This window comes from Phyllostomus discolor, chromosome 13 (genome assembly GCF_004126475.2).
Source record: "Phyllostomus discolor isolate MPI-MPIP mPhyDis1 chromosome 13, mPhyDis1.pri.v3, whole genome shotgun sequence".
Taxonomy (NCBI): domain Eukaryota; kingdom Metazoa; phylum Chordata; class Mammalia; order Chiroptera; family Phyllostomidae; genus Phyllostomus; species Phyllostomus discolor.
In genome coordinates, this window is record NC_040915.2 from 57,767,017 (window position 1) to 57,794,109 (window position 27,093).

General features: G+C 57.3%; 2 protein-coding genes across 12 annotated transcripts; one reads left to right on the forward strand and one right to left on the reverse strand.

Annotated features, from left to right (window-relative positions):
- Positions 1-38: 38 nt before the first annotated feature.
- SMTN (smoothelin) lies at positions 39-22,046 on the forward strand. 11 transcript variants are annotated; one of them, XM_028527532.2, is made up of 21 exons: positions 40-182; positions 1,836-1,966; positions 6,557-6,705; positions 7,086-7,179; positions 7,272-7,350; positions 7,443-7,540; positions 8,466-8,786; positions 8,875-8,947; positions 9,502-9,573; positions 9,653-10,168; positions 10,351-10,523; positions 13,553-13,705; positions 13,790-13,865; positions 14,923-15,087; positions 15,188-15,250; positions 15,467-15,533; positions 16,506-16,679; positions 16,886-17,003; positions 17,556-17,707; positions 18,675-18,839; positions 21,743-22,046. In XM_028527532.2, exons 2-20 carry the CDS (start codon positions 1,916-1,918, stop codon positions 18,817-18,819), a joined length of 2,739 nt encoding a protein of 912 aa, XP_028383333.1. In that variant the 5' UTR covers positions 40-182; positions 1,836-1,915; the 3' UTR covers positions 18,820-18,839; positions 21,743-22,046. The 11 variants fall into 11 exon arrangements, with proteins under 11 accessions (XP_035870487.1, XP_035870484.1, XP_035870491.1 ...); XM_036014595.1 differs by having other exon boundaries at positions 9,635-10,168; positions 21,743-21,880; XM_036014594.1 differs by lacking the exon at positions 18,675-18,839 and having other exon boundaries at positions 39-182; positions 9,635-10,168; positions 16,889-17,003.
- Positions 22,047-22,141: 95 nt separating this feature from the next.
- Positions 22,142-25,034, reverse strand: SELENOM (selenoprotein M). Its single transcript, XM_028528128.2, has 5 exons — positions 24,818-25,034; positions 23,279-23,314; positions 23,034-23,068; positions 22,595-22,673; positions 22,142-22,505 (listed from the first exon to the last, which is right to left on the reverse strand). The coding sequence occupies exons 1-5, from the start codon at positions 24,929-24,931 to the stop codon at positions 22,347-22,349; spliced, it is 423 nt and encodes a 140-aa protein (XP_028383929.1). The 5' UTR covers positions 24,932-25,034; the 3' UTR covers positions 22,142-22,346.
- Between the last annotated feature and the right edge of the window lie 2,059 nt (positions 25,035-27,093).

Sequence of the window (27,093 nt, forward strand, 5' to 3'; positions counted from 1 at the left end):
GGAGGGGCCAGCCGGGCTGCAGGCGCGGCTGGACAGGCGGCGCTTCCAGAATCCAGAGGACGGTTGCCCTGTGGACCCGGGATCCTAGTCGCAGTGCCTTCCCCTTGACTGTTCCTAGCCATCTGTCGGATTCCGAGCTACCTAACCTGAGCCTGCGCGCGACTGGCGAACCAGGCTGAGAGGTGGGTGTAAGGACCTCCTGGTCTGGGAGTGGAAGCTGGGTGTCAGGGCGGGGGTTCTGGGACTCCCAGATCTGGGAGCCCCCACCCAGCTGCAGGGGTTCCAAACCATGGGATATGGCTGAGACCAGGAAGCTTCACAACCTCCATGGGCGCTGGCCAGTGGGGGCAGCCACTCGGGGGAAGTTCCCACATTCCACTGAGATGTCCCACAATCGCAAGGGACTCAAGACTGTGACAGAGAGCCATGCGACTGGAGTAGGGCAGCGGGAATACTCCAGGAAAGAAACTTCCTAGAGGTCCTAGCCTATGGATTAGGGACTTCCACCCCTCAGAAGACATGGGAGAGCTCAGAGTGTCCACAAAACTTAAGTCTGGTAATTGGTGAGTGACAACCTTGGATGGGGAGGGGGTTACCCCAAAGTAGATTGGTAAGAAGCAAGGACTCCAACAGAGGGAAGCTGGGACACTGACATCTGCCGGAGCCTACAGGGATGGGGAAAGCCAGCAGCAATTTAAACAGGCAGAGTCCAATGAAACCGACTGTGGGGATTAGGAACCCCCAGACCCATTCACTGGTTTGGGTGACTCAACAAGTGACTGTTCTGGGGAGAGGGAAGGGTTGACTGAGCGATGAATCAAGAGGGGGAATCCTGGGGGCACTCCTAACACCATACATTAACTCAGCACCTATGGTTTTCAGGCTGTGGACCCTCAGATTCCAGAAAGACATTGGGACTGCAGGAGGAAGGAAAGAGCTGCATTTGGGAGGCTGGGCCAGGCTCTAGGGGGCCATTTTGATGGATAATGAAGGGGTAAAAGGGACTGTCCTGAGCCCCGGGGGCACTTTGGGAGGGGGCTTCAGAAGCCAGAGGTGGCCAAGGGTGGCCTACCCTCTGGCTTTTGGGATCTTCCTTCCCTCTGTGACAAACCCCAGGTCCTCTCTAGTCCTCAGGTTGCCTAAATCCAGAGGTTGGACGGGTCAGCTTCTAAAGGCCCTTCCTGCTGAGGAACTGAATTCTAAGTGTGTGAATTGGCAAAAGGGGCTGGGTGCCTGAACACCTTGCTTCACGACGTCAGGGCAGTTGGCATTGGAGGGAGGGAAGAAATGGGAGGAGTGGAGAGGGGTGTGTACAGAGGGCTGTCCTCAAGAAATGGAAGGCAGTTACCTCGAAGGCTTAAATCACCTAGGGGAATGAGAATGGCAGTAGCAGCAAGGACTTAAAGAGGCCTCAGCCCACAGCCAGAGGCTGAGTTTTTGGGGGTAGGTGGGGCTGGGCAGGCATTGGGGATGGGTGGGTGGCGCAGGAAACTGTGGAGTCTGCTGGGCACCCCCTGGTGGTGATCACAGCTTGAGTGAGCCTTGTTGGCACCCAGCTTCTCTGTCTAGGTTCCTACCCTCCCTGTTTGCTTAGACAGGGTGGAGGGCTGTTTCAGCCATACAGCAGGCTGGTAGTTGAGTTAGCTGGACTGGAACCAGGGACTCTTGATTTGTTGTTTTCCAGCGCACTACCATAGGGCAGAGGGCAACTCCCAGCCAGGAGTCACATCACAGGTAGTAAGGATGGGACAGCAACAAATGATCATGGGTAAGATGGGGAAACTGAGGCACTAGAAGAGGCCCCAGCAGGCCTGACTTATATCTGTCCCCTGCAGAATTCCCTGAGCTGGTGTCAGGTGCCACCGGCACTGAAGATCTCACCAGGAGGGGACGAACAGAGATAGGGACCAGCAAGATGGCAGACGAGGCCTTAGCTGGGCTGGATGAGGGAGCCCTTCGAAAGCTGGTAAGTGGCCCCATCACTCCCAATGTCAGGAAAGGCAAGCCTGGTCAGAGGCAGGACCTTCCAGGCTACCTCTCAGTTGTTAAGAGTAGGTGGTGGAGGAGGGGAAAGGAGGAGAGCTCAGGGGAACAGGACTAGGTCTGTTCCACATGGTTGATGCCGTGGCCCCAGTGGTATTTGCTTGTCCATGCCAGGTGCTGAGGCCTGACCCCTACCAGCCCCCACTGCTACCACTCGTTTAAACAGTAACTACTAAGGACTCGCCCATATGCTGCCACAGGTGTGGGGAGGCTCCATGTGCCTCTCCCAAACAACAGCCTGGGCCGCGTCCACCCCTGGAGGCTGGCCCAATGATAATAGTAGCAGCAATGATTAATAATGCCAGGGCATAGCAAGGGCATAGCAAGGGCAGGCTGTGTGCAGGGCACACCATCTCACAAAATGGTCACAGCTACTCTGAAGAGCCAGCCTCCAAAGAAACCCAGCTAGGAAGACGGTGTGCCAGGATCTAAACAAACCCCAAAGGGGGACATGGAGAACCAAGAGTCCTGACTAAGTCAAGGCCAGAGGAGTCTTATGAGTTCTGTGATTTCTAGTCCCTCATCCTTCCACTCTTTGAGCCTCAGTTTTTTTTACCTGTAAAATGGGAGGAGCGATGTGTGTGAAGCTAATATCTAGATATTAGAGTTAGTATGGCGATCGAAATTCGGCATGGGCCCAATCTATCCCTTTCTGAGCTTCTTCTTGGGTGCTCTAAAGCACTCCCCCTCCCCCACCATGCACAAAGAAGGGAGGCACACAACAGGACAGGCATGTGCCCACCAGCAAGGGTAGAAAACAGTTGAACTGGATGAAGGACCAGTGCCCCACTTCCCCAGCCCCTGACCCTTGTCCGGGAAGGGAATTAAAGATTTACTTTCCCTAGGAGTAGGCAAGTGACCCGACCCACCCCCACCCCCTTACAATTCCTCTGAAAACAGGGGCTGGAGCTGGCCAGCTCGGACCAGCCATTGGGCAGTGCTCAGCCACTGCCACGATCTACCAAGGCACTAGGGCTGCGTGTCCCCAAACAAGCACCTTAGGGTGTTTGCCACCGCCAGAGTTTGAGGTGTGCAGGCTGGAGGAGATGGGTTGGGCTTCCAAAGGTCAGTTCGACCTCCATTCAGGAAGTAGGAATTCTAAAAGAGATAGTAAAGGGTGAGCGGTCCAGAGAAAAAGCCAGGTCTCCGCACATCCCCATCTCTAGGGGTTCCTTCTGAGGCTTAGGGTTCTCCAGCCGCCACCCCTAGTCCTGTGAGGGATTTGGGCACTGGAAAAGGTTTCAGAGAAGAGACAGTAGTGCATGTATTCGGCTCACCCCGGTCCCCCTCCCAAAGAAATGACTAACGAGACCCCGCCCCTCGCCTCGGGACCAAGAAGCCACCCGAGGTCTTTACCACCCCGGGCCGGTTCTTCCACCGCAGGGTACCCGCCATTACTTCGCTCCAACGCTCCCGAGGGTCCCGCCCCGCGCACCGCCGGGCCCGGCTTCGGCCGGCCTCGTGGCAGGAACAGGGGTGTCCCAAGCCGGGCTCCTCCCCTTGGAGCTGGGCCTTATAAGGAAAAGCCGGCCCCCGACCCGGCCGCTACGGGGACTCTAGTAGCCGCTTCCGGCTGGGCTCCCGCACATTCCTGCAGACCTGGCGGGGCCACGTGGGGATGGGGGCGCGTAGGGACGTGCATGCTGCGTGCCCCTCCACCTTAGCCCGGAGTTCCAGTGCGGAATCCGACACTAACTAGCTGGGTGACCTCGAGAAGCTGCTTCAGTTCAGTGAACCTCGGTTTCCTCTTCGTAGCCGGGGCTATTTAAACAGGCGGTAGCAGGACGATTCCCGTCTGACTCCTTCCTGGTCACCTAGAGCCTTGCTTGTCGTGGGCGAGGGCGGAGCGCAGGCGGACGACCCGGAGGCGGGGCTCCGGAGCCTGCGGGCCTTCAGCGCCCCCTGGCGAGGCCTCACTACACTGCCGCTGCTCCATCCGTAACTGGAGGAGCTGGATCTGAGCCAAGACCTAGCAAGTCTCCTCCCTTGTGCTGGTGGGGAGACTGAGACCCCCAGCAGTTAGGGCAGAAAGTACCCGGAGGCGCCCCCCGCCCCGGAGGAAGCGCTCTCTTTCCTCCCAGGAGAATTTCACTGGGCAGTTTCGGAAACCGCCCCATCCCTTTCCCCTTCCCCCAGTGGACAATGGCACTTTGTACTTCCTTCCCTCCCTCACACAGCCCCCTCCACGCACAGCGCTGGGGCCTGGGAGGCCCTGAATGCAGGACACAGAGCAGGGACACTGTGGGCAGATCTTTGCCTCTAGGCCCAAGGGCAGGGTCATGTTGGAGGGTGGCCAGTGGAATGAGGTTGTCCATCCCCCAGGCCCTGCCCTATCCACTTGGGCGGGGGATCAAACAGGCTCCCACTTTCCAAATGGAGACACTGAGGCTCCCAGGTGTTGCAAAGGTGGCCAAGTTCCCACATCAGGCTTTTTCTTTCTTTCTTTTTTTTGAGGGGGAGGGAAGACAAGGAGTCCAGGAGTCCTGCAATGCTCTGGAGTCCAGGGCATTGAGAAGGGTGCCCCAGAAGACAAAGGGCTAGCATTGCATCTAAGCCTCTTTACCCCTGCATAGGGAGGGCTAGACCAGTTGTCCTCTCTAGCCCTCAATCTCCAAATAGTGCCACAGAGGGCTCTGGGCCTGAGGCAACACCAAAGCTGGGAGATGGGAAGGTCAGCCTCGTTCTCCCTCCCTGTGCTGTAATAGCTTCCTCTCCCACACCTTAGTCCTTTTATAGGTATCTCTAGACCAGGCTAGAAGGGAACCCCCAACACAGTGCCAAGGTCCTCAGGATGCCCACTGTGGCAGACAGACTCCAGCAACAGAGCTATCCTCAGCCTAGCGGCAGACCCTGGAGTCAAAGAGTCCTGGATTCAAATCCTAGCTCAAGTCATTTGACTGTAAGCAAATCACTTATCATCCCTGAGCCTTAGTTTTCTCATCTGTCAAATGGGAGTAATAAGGTGCCAGGGTTTCTGTGAGGTTAGGATAAGTGAGGGCTCAGCACAGCATGTGGCATACAGATTCTTAATAAATGTTACCAATGCCTTGGTTATCTTGTACTCATTTGCCCTCACCTTTCCCTCCTCCCTAAGTGGCTGGAAACAAGCAGGGGGTAATACTGCAGCAGGAGCTATGCAGCAGGTTGTGGGGGTGGGGTGGTCCAAGTCACTGCCCCCATCCCCACCCACTACCCTGAAGTGGGAGCCATTGCCCCACCTGGTGAGTGCGAAAACCAGACAGAGGTTAAGGACATGCTCCTGACCACCCAGCCAGGACTAGACTGGGCCTGGAGCCAGCTGGAGATTCTGGCCCGACCCTCGACCCTCGATAGATCCCCAGGAATGTGGAGCCTGGAGGGACCTAAGTGACTCTGTCCCCAGGGCTCTCCCTATTCTCCTCAGATTAGTACGAGTGAGCTCAGGGCTCAGATAAGCCAGCCCACACCCCTGCTGAAACCCATACACCCAGCTCCCCCACGGAGCAGGAAGGAATGATCAGGGAGGAGGCTGAAAAGGAAGGGAGATAGAGGGTTCCAAGGCCCTACCCCTAAGTGATTTGGGGGGTAGGGGCAGAGGAAATCACCTTGACTATTCTTGCTGGAATTTGGCTCAGACTCACACTGGAGGCTTATCTCTGCCATTGTCTTCCTGGGGCCCTGGGGCAGTCCTCTCTCCCTTGAGCCACGGAAGCACAGTGGGGGGTGGAGGTGTGGGGGAAGTAACAAGATTGGCTGACTCTGCCCAGAGAAGGTGCCCTTTCTTAGACTTGGTTAGACCAGCTACCCCCAGTTTCCCAGGGACTGAGGGGCTAAGAAGCCTGGACACCTGTCCCCCATAGACACCCTGGGTGAATCCTAGTGCAGCTGCCATATCTCTCTGTGGGGTTGGCCCCCCCCCACTCTAGGCCCTAGTACCTGGTTAGGCCTGGGCCAGTGCATGACCACCAGCCATAAGGGGAGCGAGCTAGGACACCTGCGTGCCAGCCCCTGCCTCAGTTTCCCAGTCACTCCAACGTGGATGAGGCTGTAACCCCCCAGCAGAGCTGGGTACTTGAGATGAGACCATGGGAATCTCTTTCTCACAACGTGGAGTCCAGCTGCCCGAGTCACCTTCTGTCCCCAGGGACACTGTTAGGGACCCAGAGAATGGCCTTCCTCTTCCTCCTCCTCCCATGATTCCCAGGCGCTCAGGGGTTTTATGAAGAGTTCTGAGAGGCAGGAGTCAAAGAAAGGAGTGCCTGGCTTAGCAGCTGGCACAGGTGGGCAGTTGCTGGCTACCCACTTTGTGAACCATGGTGAGCTGTGCAGAAGCCCAGGTTGCGTGAGCTGGGTCTCCCCCTGAAACCCTGAGAGGGTGTGGGGAGGTGGGCGGGCAGGCACGAGACAGGCTTGGGGCAGAGGGCGTGGAGATAGATCACTCATTGTACCACAGGCCAAGCCGTGGGCAGCTGGTGCCCACCCTCTGCCCCTGGCAGCCAAAATGACCTGCCCCTCGCCCCCGCCTGCTCTGCAGTTGGAAGTCACAGTGGATCTGGCAGAGCGGCGGCGCATCCGCTCGGCCATCCGGGAGTTGCAGCGGCAGGAGCTAGAACGAGAGGAGGAGGCCCTGGCATCCAAACGCTTCCGTGCTGAGCGGCAAGACAACAAGGAGAACTGGCTGCAGTGAGTGTGTGCGGGGGGTGTGGACACGCAGGTGGGAGGACTGTGCCAGGGCTCAGTTCATGTTGTGCAGGCAGGCACAGGTGCATCTGGGTATGCAAATGGCAGTACAGACGTGCATTTGGACTACCAGGGATGTTTGTGGGCAAGGACGACATGCCAGTCATGGTGTCCTGGTCACACCCAAGTGGACAGCATGTTTAGTGTGTAATATTAGTGCTCATAGCATTATCCACAGGCATGCATGTGCCAGCATGTAGCCAAAGGGTGTTCACAGCCACACGCCCGAGGTTCTGGGTACCCTGTCCTGGCCCCTGCCCTCAGCCCACATCCTCCATGACCTGGCCACGGCAGTAAGGGTTATAGGCATGATGTCCCTGCAGCTCTCAGCATCGGGAGGCCGAGCAGCAGGCTGCTCTGGTGCAGCTGGCAGGGCGGCTGGAGTCCATGAGTGATGTGGAGGAGCTGACTGCGCTGGTGAGGCCCAGGCCAGGGCAGGGGATGGGGGCAGGGCAGGTGAAGACCTGAACCCCATAGCCCAATACCTGTGGCCTGCCTCTCACCCACAGCTGCGAGGTGCCAGTGAGTACGAGGAACGCAAGCTGATCCGGGCTGCCATCCGCCGAGTCCGGGCCCAGGAGATTGAGGGTACATGCCCTACCCTGGCCCCACCCTGCCTATGTTGCCCATAGAGCCACCCAGCCACTCACCTGACACGTCACTTTTCCCATCTCTTTCAGCGGCCGCCTTGGCTGGGAGGCTGTGCAGCGGGCGAACCAACAGTGGCTCAAGAGAGGACAGCAATGGGCGGACAGCACACAGGCTAGAACGGTGTAAGGTGAGAGGTGGCCAGGGTGGGAGGATGGCCCAGGGTCCTGCGCCCACAGATGCCAGCAGCCCAGACCCCTGTGTCTTTGCAGACTGGTCCTTAGCTGAGAAAGGCTCCAACCATGTTCGGGGGACACTAGGATCTATCTCAGCCTCTGCCCACTCTCCCAGACTCCCCCTGGCCGTATGTCCTCCACTCCACAGTGGTCTGTATGCAGGCCTTTCCCTCAAAGCTAGTCGTCTGCACTGCTCCCAGGTTCCTGTCCATCTCCATTACCACCCTTGTTGACCTCCCCACCTCCACAACTACCTTCCACCCCCACGCCGGCCATCCAGCCTCCACTCAGCAGACCGAGGCACCTCCCTGAAATGCATATTTGACCTTTGACCCTGGGTCCTCCCTGGCTAAAACCTATCCTGAAGCTGCCCCTCCCCCTCCAGGCAGCCCACATGCTTACCTTGGCTTATAGGGCCTGCCTTTCAGGCCTGAGCTGACTCGTGGAACACTGTTCACAGAGGAGACTCTGTTCTCCAGGGAGTGTGGGTGAGAGGTCAGGCCATGCTGGTCCCCTAAGTGGCCAGCAGAGGTCGCTGTGTCCCTGGCAGAACACCCACCCTCTCCACTGATTAACCAAGCTGAGGCCGGTGTTCCAGGGCCTCTGGTCTAGGGATCTGTTAAGTCTGGGAGTCCCCAGCAGCTGTCTTGCCATCCCCAACCCCTGGCATTAGGATCTTGTCCTCTCTGAACTTCCCTTGACCAGGCAGTGTCAAGATACCGGGAAGTGCGGATCAGAAACTGCCTATGGCATGCCAGTGCCCATGCTTGTGCAGGAGTGCCTGCAGGAAGCCACGGCCAGCTCCTCTGCTTTGCATGCCCTGCCCTGAGCACCTGACAGCCTGGGGAGGCTTGGCCACATCCTGTGGGTCCTCCGCAGGTGCCAGAACCAGAGAAACGGGAGCTGGAGGCAGAGGTCCTGGAGCCAACCCCAACCCCTGAAGTCACCAGTCGGGATGTGACCACAGTGACACTCCTGCTACAGGTCCCACCTGGAAGCACATCCAGCTCACCTGCCTCACCCGACAATTCGCCCACCTCTGCCTCTCCTGAGCCTCCCCTGGAGCCTGCCGAGGCCCAGTGCCCTGCTGCCGAGGCTCTGAGCAGCCCCAAGCCACCCCCCAGCCCGCCCAGGGCAGCCAGCCCTGAGCCCCAGGAGACTCCAGCCCCCCGCAGCACTGAGAGACAGGAGGTCAATGAGGTAAGTCTGGATGACTGGGAGGGATGCCAGGCAGGTGAGCTCCTTGGTCTGGGAGCCAGGCCCTGCCTATACCGTTTCTCCCCTGCAGCTCCTGCCTGGCCCCATAGAGCCCCCTGCTGTCCAAAGCCCCACCAAAGGCCCCTCCAACACAAAGAGAGCAGGTGAGGGTCCCAGCAAGGCCACCTAAAGGCATCTGCCTTCCCTTCCCCTGGCCCCTCTTTCCCTGCCTGGGAAATGGGCTCTTGTGCCTAGACAGCTCCAGCCTCCTGAGGTCCAGGCAGTCCCTAACATTCCTCCCACTGCCTCCGAGGTGTCCCCACCCCCTCCCACCCATGGCCAGAGGCTTCCCCGCAGCCATGAAAGGCAACGGGCCTCAGGCACATTCTTTTCCCCAATAAGGGAGTGCGCCCATCTCCCAGCTGGAGCTGTGGGCAGTGCTGGCCGAGCTGGGGGGGGGGTGTCCTCCATCCCCATCGGCAGGGAGGACCTGGGCACCCTTCCTCCAGTCCAAGCCTAACCCCAGCCCCCAGGAGTGTCCAGTCATCCTGCGGTCAGTGCAGGACGGGGAGTAGGGGACTGTAAGAGAGACGCAACTGAGTGGGGAGGCCAGGAGCTATGGGAGGTGCAAGATGGGCTGAGCAGGTTGGGGTGCAGGAAGGGGTTGGGACCCCTATACACTCTCTTTTCTCTTCTCCCACATGGCTGCTACTGCAAGACCTAGCTGGACCCTATCCCTGCCAAAGCTCCCTGTCCGTGCTCAGCCCCCGCCAGCCGGCCCAGAACCGAGGTACTGCCTGTTCCACTACCCCAGGCTCGAGGCAGTCCCTGTCTCACCCAGCCACTGACAGCCTTCCTGTCTCTTCTAGAGCCCACCCCCCGTGCCAGTGGACCTTCCCCATTCCAGCGCGCTGGCTCCGTTCGGGACCGTGTACGAAAGTTCACGTCTGATTCTCCTATGGCTGCTGGGCTCCAGGATGGCCCACCTCGGGTGGCTCTAGGTCCTTCAACCCCTGCAAGGCTCCTGGGCCCCTCCCACATCAGCACCACCCCTGCCTCCTCCTCCAGCAGCTCCTCCTCACAGGGCCCTAGTGACACCTCCTCTGGGTGCAGCAAGGAGCAGCAAGGAGGAGCTGCACGGAAGCTTCAGAGCTGCCCCCAGGAGGAGGGCCCCAGGGGGCGGGGCTTGGCTGCCAGGCCCCTTGAAAACAGAGCAGGGGGGGCCGTGGTCTGCTCAGAGGAGCCCAGTGCCCTGCTGCCCGTGGCTGTCGGCACTGCTGAGCCAGGGGCCAATATGAAGACGACGTTCACCATTGAGATCAAGGATAGCCGTGGCCAGACCCCCACAGGCCGGGTGCTGCTGCCCACAGGCAACCAGAGGGCAGGTAGGTCTCCCCACTGCTGGAGATGAATGCCTGTAGCTGCCCAGCTCTGCATATAGGACAGGTGCTGTGGCCAGGGCTCAGGGTGTCCAAAGGGTGTTCTGGGAACAACAGGGTATCATCAACCTTGGCTGGCACTGTCCTTACCCCACCTGGTCCTGACAGAAGTCTCTCTCCCCTTCCAGAACTCACGCTGGGGCTGCGGGCGCCCCCCACCCTTCTCAGCACCAGCAGTGGGGGCAAGAGTACCATCACCCATATCAGCAGCTCTGGGACACCAGCCCGGCTGGGCAGTGTCACTCACATCACCAGCTTCAGCCATGCCTCCCCTGGTGGCCGAGGAGGCTGCAGCATTAAGGTGAGCCCTTCCTCAGCCCACTAGCATCACTATCCACCTCATATAGACCGCTTCAGGTATACGGCCGGCAGGGTTCCTCTACTCCGCTTCTCTGCCACTGCACAATGGGGAAACTGAGGCCCAGAGAGACCAGGTGGCTGCCCATAGTCCACAGCCGGTTGGTTGCACAGCTAAGGCCGGGCCCTAGCCTATCATGCACTAGATGTGTCGGAAGCTCACTCTGTGTCGGCCTTAAGCTTCCCACATGCTGATCTCTGATCCTTCCTCCAAAATTGGTTGATTCATGCCTAATGAATAGATGGAAAAACCGAGGCTCAGGAAGGGTACTGAGGGCTGGTCCCCTTCTCCCTGCGGCAGCGCCAGTGCCCCCACTCCTACTGGAGCTCAGCCAGTGAGGTGCAGAGCTGATCATCTGCTCATCCGAGATCAGCCTGGGCCCTTAGAAGATTGGAGATTAGCGATTAGCATCTGCGTCAACATTTAGGGGGGGTTCTGGGAAGAAGCATTGATGGGGGACAGATGGGGCAGAGGGGTGCCAATCAGGTGAAGCAGAAACCTAGCAGGTGCCACGGGAACCGAATACATTGCACCCTTCCATTATTCATTCCCAAGCCTGGGATCAGCTGGCTGGGAGCTCAGCCGGGGAAGACTTCCCCAGCAGGCCACCCGGCTGCCGGGTAATGCCCTCTGTGCCGCACCAGGGACTGAATGGGACTTTGGCTGAGGCGAGATGGCTAGCGCCAGCTTTCGGTCTTCTCATGAGTGACAAGGAAAGGGTAGAGGCAAGGAAGCACCCTTCCTCCCACAGGGCAGGCCCTAACTGCTCTCTGCTAAGGGAGCTAGGAAGGAGTGGCTGGGGCCCTTCGGGTCTGGAGGGAGTGCCACAGTGAGCCCTGGGTCTGATGCCACCCACTCACCTCAGTTTCCCAAGGGGAGCCAAGGGGAAGCAGATAACGTGCCTACAGTGTACCTGCTCAGAGTCTGCGGTTGCACCCGAGGACATTTGTCTCCGGGACGAGACACTTGTTACAATAGGTTGCTCAACATTCTGCCTCCCAGTGCCTCCATTTCTCTCGTCTGTTCAAGGCTTTCTAAAACAGCACGGCAGGAAGGCAAAGGAGTGTAGGCCCCGGAGTGTAGCAGGCTGGATCCTCACCATTAATGCATGCGGTGGCCCAGGCAGGCCCCTTCCTTGCTCCCTGCTTCAGTTTCCCCAATCGTAGGGCACGGGGCCCTGGCCTCAGTAATTCTTCTGACCACATGCAGCCTTGCTGTGCTTCAGATCTGATCTCTGTGGGGCCAGGGCCAGCCCTGTCAGTCAGACTGCTTGGAAAGGCCACCCCTCCCCCACAGCCCCCTTCACAGGGAGCTCAGAATAGGTTTCTATTTGGGCTGCAGCCCCAGCTGGCGGGTGGCGGGCTGGGAGGCCAGCAGGGGCGGGGCAGGCCCACTGCCCTTGCCTTCGCCCTCAGACCAGCTGCAAAGACACTACCAGCCAGAGGCAGCAGTCCCTACCACTGTCCCCATCATCACCCCACCATAGAACCCCCAGCAGCACCATGCCGGGGGTACCGGGGCCTGGGTCTGAGCTAGCTGCAGCTCTTGAGGAACGACTGGGCCAAGCATTGGAGGAGCTGCGGGCAGTGGCTGAGGCAGGCCGGGTGGCAGTGACCCAGGCAGCCGAGGCAGCTGCCTCGACCGTGGAGCCAGTGGCCCGGGCAGCTGAAGAGCTGCGGGCGGAGACAGCAGCACTGAGCCGGCGGCTGGATGCACTGGGCAGGCAGGTGGAAGTGCTGAGCCTGCGGCTGGGGGTCCCACTGGTGCCCGACCTTGAGCCTGAGCTGGAGCCCAGTGAGCTGCTCCTGGCTGCTGCGGACCCCGAGGCCCTCTTCCAGGCTGCTGAGGATGCTGGGACCCCCGTGGCCCACCCACCTGCCTTCAGCACCCGCCGCCGCTCCTCTGCCGGCCTTGCCCACAGCAGCAGTCTTGTAAGTCCCTGTGGGCTGGGGGTGGGGGTGGTTCTGAGCCAGGATTTGCCTCTGCTGAGTGACCTTAGGTGTACCACCATTCTTGAGCCTCAGTTTACCTATCCATACAAGGGACTGGAGCACTGATACTCCAAGACTGAGGTGAGAGGGTATCAGGCTTCTGGCCCTGAGGCACGTGTGGCGGCTGCCCTGGCAGCCCCTGGCCAGGGCCCAGCCCCCAGCTCCATCCCCACCCCCTGTCCCAGCCAGGCTGAGCCTCCCTGAAGCAGCTGCCACTTCAGCTCTTCTTACCCTTATAGCAGAGAGGCCCTGCCAGGAGGGGAGGAGCTGTGATAGTTGGGCTGGGGACTTGTCTACAAGGTGCTAGGGAGATGCCCTAGGTTGGGGCTGGAGGCCCCTTAGAGGGTGGTTCCCAGTGGGTGACGGGGAATAGGAATGAGCTTCAGAGAGGACTTGGCGCTGAGCAGCCCCAGTCAGACACCTGGTCAGGAGCCTGTGGGCCCTGGTCCAGCCTCCTTGGTGTGTGTGCGGGGGAAGGTGGAGGGGAATCTGCTGCCTGGGCACTGGCCCAGGAGGACCCGAGCCTTGGAAACTGGCAGGATAGCACAGCCTGCCTCCAAGGGGGCTGGGACTGAAACAGTAGAAAGAACTCAGGTTCAGGAGCTAGGCTACCTTAGCTCCGATCTGGCACTTATTGCACTTATTGGAGGACTGTGGACAAGTCATTGAGTTGCCCTGAGCCTCAGTCTTCCCTTCTGTTAAATAGGGACAGTAAAACCCCTAGTGCTTATACAGTACTTACTATTGCATGACAATCGCCAATACTGCCACTACTAACTATATTAACACAACCCTGGGTACATGGGAAACCCTACAACAAGGCTCTCAGTGCCTCTTCCCTGAGCCTGACACCTCCATGTCCACCCTTGGGCAGGCAGTCTGGCTGACTAGTGATTATTTCCAAGGCTATACCAGCAGCTGGCCTGGCACCCTGGCATCTAGGCCTCTGATTAAAGTCTATGCCCCCTCCCCACTCCGCAGGTGGAACCAGAGCCAGCAGAGCCCCCCTCTGTAGCAGTGGAAGTGGCCAATGGTGCTGAGCAGACCCGGGTGGACAAAGCATCAGAGAGGCAGAGCCCACTGAGTGCTGAGGAGCTGATGGCCATCGAGGATGAGGCCATCCTAGACAAGATGGTATGGCCAGATCTGGTGGCTGGGGGTTGGCAGGGACAGGGACCAGCAGGCACCAGGTGGGCAATGATAGGGGTCTGTCTGCAGCTGGATCAGACTACAGACTTCCAGGAGCGGAAGCTTATTCGGGCTGCACTACGTGACCTCCGACAAAGGAAGAGAGGTAGATAGCCCATTGTCCTACCTAGATCCAGCTGCTCCATTCCCCAGCTGCTCCCCTCACTCTAGAGTCGGTTTATAAACACACCAGCCCAGTAACTGCCCTAGTCCGCTTCTCCTGTAGACCCAGCTGTTCCCTTGCCTCCTTCCCCCAGCTGCTCCCTTCCCTAGCTGCTTCTCTCCCCCTGGACACCGCAGTTACTATCCCCAACCAGCTTCTCTTCTCCTTCCTAGACCCAGTTACTCTCCCACCCAGCTACTCCCCCTTGGATCCAATTGCTCCTCCAAGTCCTGTCAACCACTCCGTCTCCGATTCCAGATACTCCTTTTCCCAGCTGCTTCTTTCTCTTTGAGGTCCATTGATGATCACATTAGTCTCTACCCTCACTCAGCTTCCCCTTCCCTGAGCAGAGATACTTCCTCCATGAACCCAGCTATTCTTTCCCTCAGATTCTAGATTCATTTGCTTCTCCAGATACTCTCAATTTTTTCTTCTCTACACCTAGCCACTTCCTCCAGGGCCCGCTGATGGCCACCCAGCCTGTTTCCACCCACCTAGTTCTTCTCTAGGCCCAGTTACCCACTTTGCCACCTTCTCTCTCAACTACTGTTTCCCTGGATCAAACTGCTCCTCAGGTACCTCTGATTTCTCCTTCCCTGGATCTAGCTATTTCTTCCTCTAGCACTCTTCTGGCTAAGCCCCATTTGAAGGCCCACTCAACTATTGCCCTCACTCAGTTTCTCCTTCCCTGGACTTTGCTGCTTCCTCCCTAGGTCCAGATACTCCCTCCAGATTAGCTACTCAGTCCCACAGAAACTCCCTTTTTAGATTCAAATATTCCCCCTTGGAGTTCGAGTCCATCACCATGCACACCCCACCTCCCGCCATTCCCTGCCAAGTTGTGGCTATTCCCTCACCCCCAGCTGCTCCTTGTACCCTGTGTCTTCATATTTCTAACAAGTTGCCCTCCACCCCATCTTGTGTGCCCCTGTGCCCGTGCGTGTGTGCTGTGTGGGTGATGGGTGACCCTCTGGGCATGCATGGGGCACTCCCCGCCCAGACCAGCGGGACAAGGAACGGGAACGGCGGCTACAAGAGGCACGGGCCCGGCCAGGGGATGGCCGTGGCAACATGGCCACTGAGACCACCACAAGGCACAGCCAGCGGACAGCCGATGGCTCATCAGTCAGCACTGTCACCAAGACTGAGCGGCTCGTCCACTCCAGTAAGGGGCCCAACAGGGTTCGGGGCTCAGGGTGGGGACACGTCTACCCCAGTGGCCCCTGTGCCTCTCACATCCTTCCTCTCGTCCCCTGCCCTTCCAGATGATGGCACGCGGACGGCCCGTACCACCACAGTGGAGTCGAGTTTTGTGAGGCGCTCGGAGAGTAAGGCCACCAGACGGCGCCCTGTGCCTACCTGCCTGCCTGCCTCCTCGGGCTCCTCCTCGAACTCTCTTTTCATACTGTCGTCTGTGTGTTTCTCTGTCCAGTTGTCACTTCCTCTACTCTGCCTGTGGCTACCACCATCCCTCCCCATACCCCGCCTCCATCTGCTGATATCCAATCCAGGCCTCACCACGCTCCTCTTCGCTTTTCTTGCAGATGGTGGTGGCAGCACCATGGTGCAGACCAAGACCTTCTCCTCCTCATCATCCAAGAAGATGGGCAGGTGAGCACAGGTACCCACCCCCAGGCCACAGAGGAGTCAGCGTCACAGGGGACCTCACTGCACACCCATTCTGCAGGGGGTAGACCCAGGAGCTGGGACGCGATAGGCATACAGCCAGGGAGGGGAGGAGTAAGCGTCAGACCACTCCTGCTCACCTTGTGATCTCACCGAGTCCTCTGCTACACCACGGGGGAGGCCAGAGATTCGGCTCTGGGTCACAGAGCTCTGAATGGCAACAATAGCGTCGAACCCTCAGAGAGGCCTATTTGCTACACTGAGCTGCCTGGTGACACTGTCACTTCCCAGTGTCTGCAGACCAGGTCCCATGTCACAGAGCTCCTTTAGACTTTAGACACATGAGGGAGGGGTGTACCCCTCTATCTATGTTACAGAGATGCTGGGGCTGCCAGGAAGCAGGGACAGGATCAGAATTCAGCGTAGGAACCAGAGGGGTCCAGGGACTCGGAGTCAGAGAGACCTGCGTTCCCAAGTCCCCGCGCTGCTCCCCACGCCCTCGGAAATCTGAGGACAGGGTTCTCAGTTTCCTTATCTTTAGTGTGAATGATAAGAGTCCCTCTCTCCTCTTGTCAAGTTTTAAATGGCATGTAGCAAAGGCTCAACAGACAGGAGCTGTTATTATTATCACCATTACTAGTATTATGCCGATCATCATCATTAGTTGATAATGTCCAAAATCTGAGCTCACGTGTAACTTGACAATACCGTGAGCCTTCTCACAGAACTACCCAGAGGCCAAGTCTGTTGAAAAGAGCTTAACTCCTGTCTTCTTTTCGTTTGAGCCTCAGCATGCCCCTCTGTAAAGTGGTGTGATGAGGAAGCCTCTCTTGCTGGCTGGCGTTGCCAGAGGAGATTCTGAAAGAGTGTAGGGTGTGGAGTGTGACAAGACCCCTCCCTGGGTGAGTGGAGTTTGAGACCTGGGAACACCCTAATAGTCAGCTCCCCATCCCCCAGTATCTTTGACCGCGAGGATGAGACCAGCTCACGAGCTGGCAGCCTGGCAGCGCTGGAGAAACGCCAGGCGGAGAAGAAGAAGGAGCTGATGAAGGCACAGAGCCTACCCAAGACCTCGGCCTCCCAGGCACGCAAGGCCATGATTGAGAAGCTGGAAAAGGAGGGCGCGGCAGGGTGAGCTGCAGCAGGCTGGCGAGGATGAGGGGTAGGGGTGAGGCTGGGGCCGGGCGTGGGAAGTGATGAGTGGGCCGTGAACAGAAAGGGCTGGGCTGGAGGAGCCTAAAGATCAAAGCATGTGGAGCTGGGGTCCACTGGGTGGGCTGACGGAGGCAAAGCCCCCTATAGTCTTGTGACCCAGCTCCTGCTGATACCCCCCGCAGCAGCCCCGGCGGACCCCGTGCAGCTGTGCAGCGCTCCACCAGCTTCGGGGTCCCCAACGCCAACAGCATCAAGCAGATGTTGCTGGACTGGTGCCGAGCTAAGACGCGTGGCTACGAGGTGAGCTGGGAGGCCAGGCGGTGGACAGTGCCCTAGACAGCAGCTCGACACCTCCCTCTTGGCAGAACGTTTTCTATCCAACCCATAGCCTTCACAGCCACCATGCTTGGCAGGGAAGACGGGAAATCCTCTAACAGGAAGCAGGCTCAAAGAGGATACAGAACATGCCCTAAATTCTAGAATAAGTAATTAAGTGGCAGGACCTAACGAGGGCCCCTTGGATGGCAGGCACAGTCCAGGCCCAGACCCTACCCATGGAGTGCCCTCCCCATTGCTCTGGGGGCACTGGATAAGTTTCTGTAAGTGAAGGAAGGTGTGATGGGGGCCTGGCCTTAGCTGGGTGGCGCTGGGCCTCTCAGTTGCGCCACTCCTGTAAGTTGCAGACATGGGAGTTGACAGAATAACTTGGAGGAGGCTCATGTTCCCGCTGCCCAGCTGCTCTGTTGCCTTGGACAAGCTATAGGGCCCCTCTGAGCCCAGCAGGTCTGTCATGCCAAAATACTCGGGGGTAGAAGGCATAGGGGAGTTGACCAGTCCTCCCACCACCCATAGCACGTGGACATCCAGAACTTCTCCTCGAGTTGGAGTGACGGGATGGCCTTCTGTGCCCTGGTGCACAACTTCTTCCCTGAGGCCTTTGACTATGGGCAGCTCAGCCCACAGAACCGGCGCCAGAACTTTGAGGTGGCCTTCTCATCCGCTGAGTAAGTGTGGGCCCCAGCCCTGCTGGTGTTGGCTGGGCATCCGGGGCTGGGCATCTGGGCCAGGCCCAGCTGCCTCGAGGCCCGCTGAAGCTGGCCAGCCGCACTGTCAGACAGTGGCTGAGAGACCCTGCCCCAGTAAGGCCCTGTCCTCCTCCATCCCGCCTACCCGACGCTGAGTGTGCCAGGTGCCCGCCGGAACGAAGGAGCCACAGGCTCGCCTACCAGCCCAGGCCAAGGCCCACCAGGTGGCCCTGTCCATATCCCCTCCATCCTCCCTCTGCCCCCTGCTCCCTCTCTCCCTTTCTCTGTCCTGCTCTCCTTTCACTATCACCAGAGCTTCCTGCTCCCACGGGATCCCAGCTGGAGATTCCAAAAGGAGGCTCCTGGCCCGGGCACCCTGCCCGCCCAGCCTATATAGGTGTTGCGAGAGGCTTATATAGGACATCAGCAAGCCCTCCACTTTGGAATCGTTGCCCCATCTGCTCACCTCACCCTCAGCACCTTTTTCCATCTGTTCTTCTTCTCTGCCTTTCTCTTTCTGGTTCCCCCCAGATATCTTTCTGTTCTTCCTCCCTCCACCTCCTCTCACGCCTCCCTCACCCCCCTCCCTGGGGCACAGTCCTCCTCTCCAATCTGGGCGCCATCGCCATCGCCCCCACCCCGTGTTCCCGCTTGCCCCGAGAGTTCTCTGCACCTGTGATTGGTCTGGCCCCCCACCCCTGTCTGCATCGCACACCATTAGTAACGGGTAGTGAGCGGCACGTCCACGGTGGGGAGGGGGCATGCGGGGGGCTGGCAGACTGCGGCACTGAGAATGTAACTGAACTCATGTCTCTGTGTGTGTATGTGTGTGTCTCTCCGTTCTTCTTCCCTCTCTCTCCTCTGCCTCTTCCCCCTCTTCCCCCCCTGGGCCCCGCCTCCCCCCCCCCCCCCCCCCCCCCCGTTCCCGGCCCCCTCCCCTCCCCAGGACCCATGCGGACTGCCCCCAGCTCCTGGACACAGAGGACATGGTGCGGCTTCGAGAGCCTGACTGGAAGTGCGTGTACACGTACATCCAGGAGTTCTACCGCTGTCTGGTCCAGAAGGGGCTGGTAAAAACCAAAAAGTCCTAACCCCTGCTCCAGGCCCCACGGTGAGAAACGCCGCCTCGCCCGCCCGCCCCCTACGCTCAGCGGGGCACAGAGAGAGGCCTGGGCGGTGGGTGGTGGAAGCAGGGGGCCCTGACAAGAGCCAGAGGAGCCAGACATGGCCCTGCCTGTCCTCTGGCAAGGCCATTGCCCTAAAAGGGATGTGATGAGCCAGGTGAACAGGACTGAGATGGAGGAAGCCCAGGAGTGACCCCGGTGGAGGTACCTGACCCACACTGCAGGTCCAGGACAGCTATTTGAAAAAAGTGTAAACTAAGCTGGTATCTGAAAGACAAAGTTCAGGCTAAAGGAGGGGAAGGGAGTCCCAGAGAGAGGGGTGAGCCTTCATCCAAAGCTGGGTGCAAGAGATGGAGAGAGATCATTGCACCCCCAGGGAGAGAAGGAAGTTTAGTCTGGGCGTGAGAGGGAGGTGGGGGCCAGACACAGATGTTTGACCTTCCTCCTGAGGACAAGAGTCATAAGAGGTTTCCTAGCAGAGGAGGGATGTGTGTGGTCTGGTTAGCATTCTAGAGTGCTCCTTGGATGGGGGATGTGGAGCAAGGGGGGACTACACAGCTGGAGAAGCTTAACAAGAAGTAGAAGGACAGTCTTTCTGGTGGATCCAGATGGGGAGGCAGCAGGAGGGTTAAGGAAACCTCCCAGGCCTGCAGTTTGGGCACTGGGGAGTTGGAGGTGCCATGCTCCATGCTGGGAGCTCAGGGGCAGGGCCAGTTTAACAGGAAAATGTTTCTGGTTGGGGTCCTGGATCCCTAAGCCAGTTGTAGCATTTCCTCTCTAGTCACCTCAGGGCCACAGTAGAGAATTCAGACCCTGAGCTAACTGCCCATTCCAGACAAGCTCAGGGGAGGAGAGGGAGGGGCTCAGAGTGTCCCAGGGTGGGGGTGGGGGTTAGGTAAGAGCTGGGGTAGAAACTAGAATTCCTAACCCCCCCCTTGGTGGCTCTTTACCTTGCCCCATCACTTTTCCTACCCATTTTGTAAAGAGAAGAAGAGACAGAGACACAGAGGGAGCAAGGGTATTGACCGAAGTAAGATGAGTCAGGGACAGAGCTAGAGGTGCATGCAGATGCCCCTCAGGGCCCGGAGCCATTGTGGGGGGCAGCTCACGTGTGCATACAGATTCTCAGAGGAGCTGTGCAGGTGAGGGAGGATGGGCTTGGTGCTGTCTCCAGGTCATATATGGACTTAGGAGCTGCTGCCCAGCAGGCTGGCCTGGAGGGAAAGAGGCCCAACCCGGCCCTGATCCAGTTGGAAAGTGTGACTCAGCCGTGCTGTTGCTCAAGTTGCCTGGTGTTTGGCCTGTCACTGGGGCAGCTGGAGCCCTGAGCGTGAGCCCCAGTGTAAACAATGGCTTTATAAGGTTTCCAGGGAAGACACCAGGGGTGGGAGGGAGTTCCACATTGGGGGAGGGAGGCTGGGATCCCTGGGAAGATAGCCACAGCTGGAAGAAGATGCAGGAAGAGGCCACGTCTCCATTGTAGTACAGCTGGGAAAACAAACCCACTCTGGGGCCCGGCTGACCTCAAGGGCACCTATCCTATCAGCAACAGAGTTGGAAACCGCTCGCTCACCCTAAGTGCTTCCAAGGTCTCAAATGAGGCAAGAGAATGACTATACTGTTCCTATAAAGAGGGGGAAATTGAGTCACAGAAAAGGGCAGAGCTTTATATAGCACCCATAGCTGGTCAGGGATAGAGCCTGGAATGAAAGAGGTCTCTTTCTTCCCAGGCTCCTTCTCTGAAGGAGTTCAGTGAGCTGGGAATGGGCCTCTGCCCTACCATGGTTCCAGGTTTGACCTTGAAGGCACAAAATTGGAAGTAGTTCTGAGCCCTTCAGTATCTTGGGAACAGGAACAATTCCTGCCCTTATGCTTTCGCTGCCAAGGGAAACTCACTTAACAGCACTGACTACGTGCTTACTATATGTCAGTCATGGCAGATGGGAGGGGCAAAGGCAGAAGAAGAGGTATTGCTCTGGAAGAGGAGGGAAAATGGAACCAGGGAGCAACCTCCAGCTCTAGAGGTTTGGAGCTGTCAGTTGTTTAGTAGCTGGAGCCTACTCACCCCAGCAGGCCCAGCCCTACACATAATAAGCTGTGGGTCTTAAAACAAATGAATCCTCTGCTTCGTGACTCAGTTTCCCTATGAGTAAGGTACATCTAGCACTCTGGCTGATGGACAGAAGGGCGGTCCCGCCCCTGAGCATGATACAGATAGTCTTGTCTGTATTGACTAGGACCCGCATCTGCCTCCCCTGCTCTACCCAGGGGGGTAATAAGGGTTAAAGAACTGCCCCTTCCCCCCCACCCCCATCATCCACCCACACATCACTGAGGCCATCTCACACAGAATGGTTGTCCCCTGGGGCCAGGACAGGGATTGGAGGCATTCGGGGGTGGGGGCTCTCTGCAGGAGTACCAAGCCAGAGAGCTGGCAGATGGATAATTGGGTGCAGAGTGCCACTGGGAAGGTCCTGGCTTCAGGGAAAGATTTGAGGGGGATAAGTTCCCTCTGGTGCAATGGCCCAACTGAAGGGCTTGTGGCAGCTAGTGTGCCGTTGAATGTGAGCAGATGGGGGTCCTCCAGAGAAAAGTGGCTGGGATGTGTAGTCAGGACCTACCCTGCCCTGTGAGTTGGGACACAGCTCTCTTCCTGCATCTCCACCTCCACCTGCCTGGCCTTGCTCCCAACACAAATCCCTCCAGACTTGGATGGGTAGAACTTGGGGGTTCCTGCCTTCCCGGAAGGCTCCCACCTCTTCAGTCGACCGAGTGTATGGAATTGATGGGAAACCAGCAGACCTTGGCAGTGAAAAGACCTTCGAGTAGAGGGCCGCCGCAAGAGTTGGGACCCGCGCTGACAACCACCCCTGTGCCCCCCTCCTCGCAGGATGCTGGTGGACTGCGTCCCCCTGGTGGATGTGGAGGACATGATGATCATGGGCAAGAAGCCCGACCCCAAGTGCGTCTTCACCTATGTGCAGTCGCTGTACAACCACCTGCGGCGCCACGAGCTGCGCCTGCGTGGCAAGAATGTCTAGCCTCCCAGCCCGCATGGCCTGCCCGCGGCAAGCTGCCCCCACCATCCAGGCACCCTTCCTTCCCTGTGAGCCAGCCCACAGCTGCCCTGTCTGTCGCGACACCCTCCCTCGCATACACAAGCAGCGTTTTGATAAATTATTGGTTTTCAAGGACCGTGACTCGTCTCTGCCTCTCTTCCGAGGGTTGAATGGAGGGAAGGGGGACTGCTACTCCCCACCCGCCCGCAGCAAAGAAGGAGTCAAATCTCTTAAAGACGGAAGAAGATTTAGTGCAGCTAGCTAAAGGGGGTTAGTGGGAGAGAATAAAGGGGAATTGAGAGGAACCCCCAACTCCATCCCTGCCCGCTCCCTCCAGGACGAGGCTTCGGCTCTCAGCGAGGGAGGTGCTCCCGGGACACTGAGCGCTTCATTCTGTCCGCAGGGCGCAGTCAGGGGGATGCCGCACTCCCGGACCTACAGGTCAGCGCGGTCCGGAGAGCCTTCAGCAGGCCTAGCAGGCGCCTGCAGGTACTCGGGGGGCACAGGGTCGTCGGGCGCTGCCTTGCGGTAGAAGCCGAGCTCCTGCACCAGAGCGTTGATCTCCTCGCGGGTCATTTCGCTGAGCGGGATTCGCTGAAGGGGAGGGACTGAGTCAGCTTACCGGCGGCTTTTTGCCCCGCCCCCTGCCCTCTCCCCGCCCCCTCCGCCTTCCCAGGCCTCACCTCCAGCTCCTCCGAGCGGTGGCCCAGCAGCACCAGCTCTGGGTCCGCCCCCGGGAGGTGTTTCATTACGAGGTTGTGACTGGAAAGTTAAGGTGGGTAGTGGTGGGCCAGGCAGGGGCTCCCAGGGCCTTGCTGATGTGAACAGCACAGCCTTGTTTGCCGAGGTAGCGCAGGGATCCCCATTTACAGGTGAGGAAATGAGGGTCCACAGAAGCAAAGGGCCCTCCTCTCCGTTCCCGTGTCTGTGGTAGTCCTCAGTCAATTCCGTTGCCTACCCAACTTGGAGACCACCTTGGAATTCTCTGAGCAGACACTACCAATCAATTCTACTTGTCAGATGAAAACCATTTGTCATCCTATCAGCGAAATTAAGTAGAAGGAGATTCTTTCTCCCAGATTCCCTCCCTATTCTGCCTCCCCCAGAACCAAAGAAGGATACTAGAGTGGGATGTCCTGGGTGACAAAGGCCTTCACCTGGGGAGAAACCAAAGCATCAGACCCCAACCCCCTCAAGGTAGCAAAGGGAAGCTGAAGCCCAGCGAGGTGCAGCCAGTCAGGTGCAAGCTCCTGAACCAGCCCAGAGGTCCTCCCGGACCCAGTCATTGGGACCTTGTTGCCCACCACCCCACCCGCCCCCAAGAGGCTCAGGGAAGACAGAGCTGGGACCTCTTCCTTCAAACTCACCTCCTTCAGGCGATTCAGCTGTCATCCTCCACAGGTCTGGAGGGGAACAAAATGGCATGGGTCAAGAAAACCTCACACCTGCCCCAAGCACACCCCCAAAGCCATTTCACTGTCGTCTCCCACTTGGTGCAGGCTGTGAATTAATTACTCCAGCAGTTCCCGAGGTATAGAGATGGGGGAGATGGAGGCCTCTTGTAAGCAGAAAGGGGGACTCTGTACAGACAGGGAAACTGAGGCCTGGTAATACCAAGGGCAAAGAGGGCAAGGCCAGAGACACGAGGGCACTTACACAAGGGCCTCGGGACTCTTGCCTGCACATCTTGCTGACTGTTGACTGAGCCCAAGAGAAATGGTCACCCCATTCCTCTCAGGGAGTAGAGACCTGGGCCTCACCTTTGGCCCCTAGAGCCTCAGGGTGGAGCACCGCAGAAGGAAACAGCTCAGAACTGCCCTGGGCACCCCCATTAGAGACATCTGCCATCTGGTCCCTACCCCACCCCAAGCAGAGCCGGCCCTCCCTGCCACCGGAGGGGCAGCCCCATAGACCATCTGGTTGCTTAACCAACATGAGAAGATGGGAGGGCCCCTACACTTCCTGAGGGAAAAGAGGCACCTCCCAGCAGGATTCCAGACTCCAGGACCACCCATTCTAGTCCTTCCTCCTCCTGCCCCCGCCTTTTTAAAGACTGTACTTATTTATTTTTAGAGAGAGAGAGAAAGGAAAGGAGAAAGGAAAGGAGAGAAACATTGATGTGTGAGAGAAACATCCACCGGTTGCCTCTTGCATGCTCCCAACAGGGGACCTGGCCTGCAACCCACGCATGTGCCCTGACGACCAGTAATTGAACTGAGGACCTTTTGGTTTGCAGGACTACGCTCAACCCAGTGAGTCACAGTGGTCAGAGCCTCCTCCAGCCTCTTTGTTCAGACAGACAACTGAGGCCCAGAGAGGGGCTGCGATGATCCAAGTCACACAGCAAGACAGGGATTCTGGTGGAGAATTTCCCCGCGGAAGGGTGTAAGGGTAGAGGGGCTGCTGCAGAGTATTGGTAATGCAGTTCCTAGCCCCCTTCCCTGGCTCCCGAACGGTGGGGGAAGGCACTCAGAAAGTCTTCCCTCCCCCAGGCGAGGGAAGAGAGACCATATGGAACTGCGGTGCGGGAGGAATTCCAGGGAAAAGTGAAGCGATGGGGGGTGGGGGGGAAGGATGGGAAATTGAGATCCAGAGGGCAGGCTTGGAAGAGTCATAGGCCAGGAGAAGAGTTAGGGGACAGCGTCAATGTGTCTGGGGGCCCGCTGTCTGATCTGATGGGGAGCTGGGGAGGAGTTCGGATTTCCAGGCCGCAAGATCGAGTGTCTCGGGCTTCCACGGTGGGTGCTGGGGCGTCCGTCCAGAGGCTGGGAAGTAGGAGGGGTGGTCCCAGAGCCAATGGAGACTTGGGATTCGGGTCCTGGGGCCACAGCGGGCGATGGTGCCCAGGCTAAGGGGCCGCAGGGCGTGAGAGCCGCGGTCTTCGGGCTGGGGGCCGAAACACTCACCTCTACCCGGGCTCGGGCAAGGCCGTGCAGACGGTTCCAGTCGGGTCGGAAGGTTGTGGTGGCGGAAGCGAGTGCCGCGAGAAGCAGCAGCAGCGGAGGCAGCGGGAAACGCATCGGAACCCGGGCGAGGAAAATCAGCAAGCGGGAGGTGAAATGCCGGGCCGCTGCGCCACGTCTGGGCCTGCGGTCTGGCCCCGCCCCCACCCGAGGCCCCGCCCCTCCCCGCCAGAGATCACGCCCCCAACTCCGGGTGTTCGTCTACAAGCCCGCAAAAGCATCCCCCAGCTTGCTCCTGGTGGGGTTCTGGCTCCTCTCCGGCCCCCAGGCCTGGACTTTCTCAGTCCCAAGGATGTCTATGCTCCCTCTGCCGACAGAGGGAGTGGGCGCTCCGGCAGGATGCCGCCAGACAGCGCCGCCTCGTGCCTGTAGGGGGCGCGGGCGAGATGCGGTCGGACACGGGTTTCTAAGTCATACACGGGATTTCAGGATGGGGAAACTGAGGCCCGGGGAATTCTTGTTTGTTTTTTATCTTTCTGGACGAAATTTCGATTAAGGTTTCAATTCCCTGGGGCACATATTGTGGCGATAGGTACATTACGTACTCTATAGGAGCTAGAAGGATAAAAAGGTTAATATCCATAAAGCGTTTTAGAACAGTACCTGCTACGATGTTAGTTTTCATTATTTCATTCTTTACCTCATAAAAGCCCTATGAACCCCGTTTGGCAGATTAGGAAACAGGCTAAGAAAGGTAAAAAGTGATTAAGTTGTGGATCTGAGATTTGAACCCGAAATACCTCTGGGCTCTTCTCACCAAACCAAAGATAACTGGATCAGAATGCCATCTCTCCTCTGCAGGCCTACGGAAGACTCGGCAAATTGAGCACCGTGATCTTTCCACTGAATCTAGACTGGGTCTCAAAATTCCCAACATCACACCAAGGCAGCGTTATGATGTTCATGGACCCTAGGCACTTTTGCCTTTCTGAACCCCTTCCTCCATTTCTAAGAAAATATATTAAAAATTGGATTTTACAACTGCTTTAATAAAAAAAAAAAAGAATATAATCCAGGTTGGATTCACTATTACATATTCATTTTTCTTCTGACTTTAAAAGAAATTAAAACTAACACATTTTCCTGGACCCCTAAAAGTATCATGGACCCTAGACATTGAACCTAGCAGATGTCAGGTCTGCACTAAGGCCTTTGCTCACCCTGCTACCTCCCATTCACTGACTTGATTATAAAGGTTGAATAATGATAGGCCTAGACCCATTATTTAATATCCATTCTTTATAGATGGATACATGAAACTTTATAAACAGATGAAGAAACTATAAATATAATTGGTTCTGTCCAGATTTTTAACATAATAGGCTAAGTCTAACATTCCATTGAGTGCTGTGTAAGTGTGAATTCATCCAAGCTCCTGAAGGGCGATTTGACTCAATAATCAAAACCATAAAAATATTTCTTTGGCCCTGGCTGGTGTGGCTGAGTTGGTTGGAACATTGTCCTATAAACCAAAAGGTCATGGGTTTGCTCCCTGGTGAAGACACATCCCTAGGTTGCAGGTTCCGTCCAGGTTAAGGCACGTGCGAGAGGCCACCGATTGATGTTTCTTTCTCACACTGATGTTTCTCTCCCTCTCTTCCTCCCTTTCCCCTCTCTAAAATCAATAAGCCTCTCCTTGGGTTAGGAGATTTTTATGTGTATACATTTATGTATATATAAATTTTCTTCAACCTAGTCATTTCTTCATTCCAAAGTAATCATCAGAGAGGGGGCCAATGGTTAGGTCAAGCTTGTTTATCAAAACACAGTTTAGCCGTGACTGGTATGGCTCAGTGGGTTGAGTGTAGTCCTGTAAACCAAAAGATTGTGGGTTTGATTCCCAGTTAGGGCACATGCCTGGGCTGTGGCCTGGGTCCCAGGTTAGGCGTGTGCAAGAGGTAACCAGTTGATGTTTCTCTCACATACTGATGTTTCAATAATCCCTCTCTTTCTCCCTCCCTTTCCCTCTCTCTAAAAATAAAAAAAATAAAATCTTTAAAAAGAAAACAATTTATCATGGTGAAAAACTGGAGCTATAACCTAAGTATGTCACTGCAGGGAATGAATTAAATAAATGATGATACCTCCATAGGATTGAGAACCATGTAATTATTTCAAATGGTGTAGCATAGTGTTGATTGACATGAAAAGTGTTCGTTGTTAAAAAATCCCACCACCAAACAGCAATAGCATTTGGGAGTCATGATGCTCTGGGCTTC

Coding starts and splice junctions, on each gene's coding strand:
- SMTN (XM_036014591.1), top strand. CDS start 1,916: ATGGCAGACGAGGCCTTAGCTGGGCTGGATGAGGGAGCCCTTCGAAAG. Junction 10,169..10,350: donor CACAGGCAACCAGAGGGCAG/GTAGGTCTCCCC, acceptor CTCCCCTTCCAG/AACTCACGCTGGGGCTGCGG. Junction 13,706..13,789: donor AGGCCATCCTAGACAAGATG/GTATGGCCAGAT, acceptor GTCTGTCTGCAG/CTGGATCAGACTACAGACTT.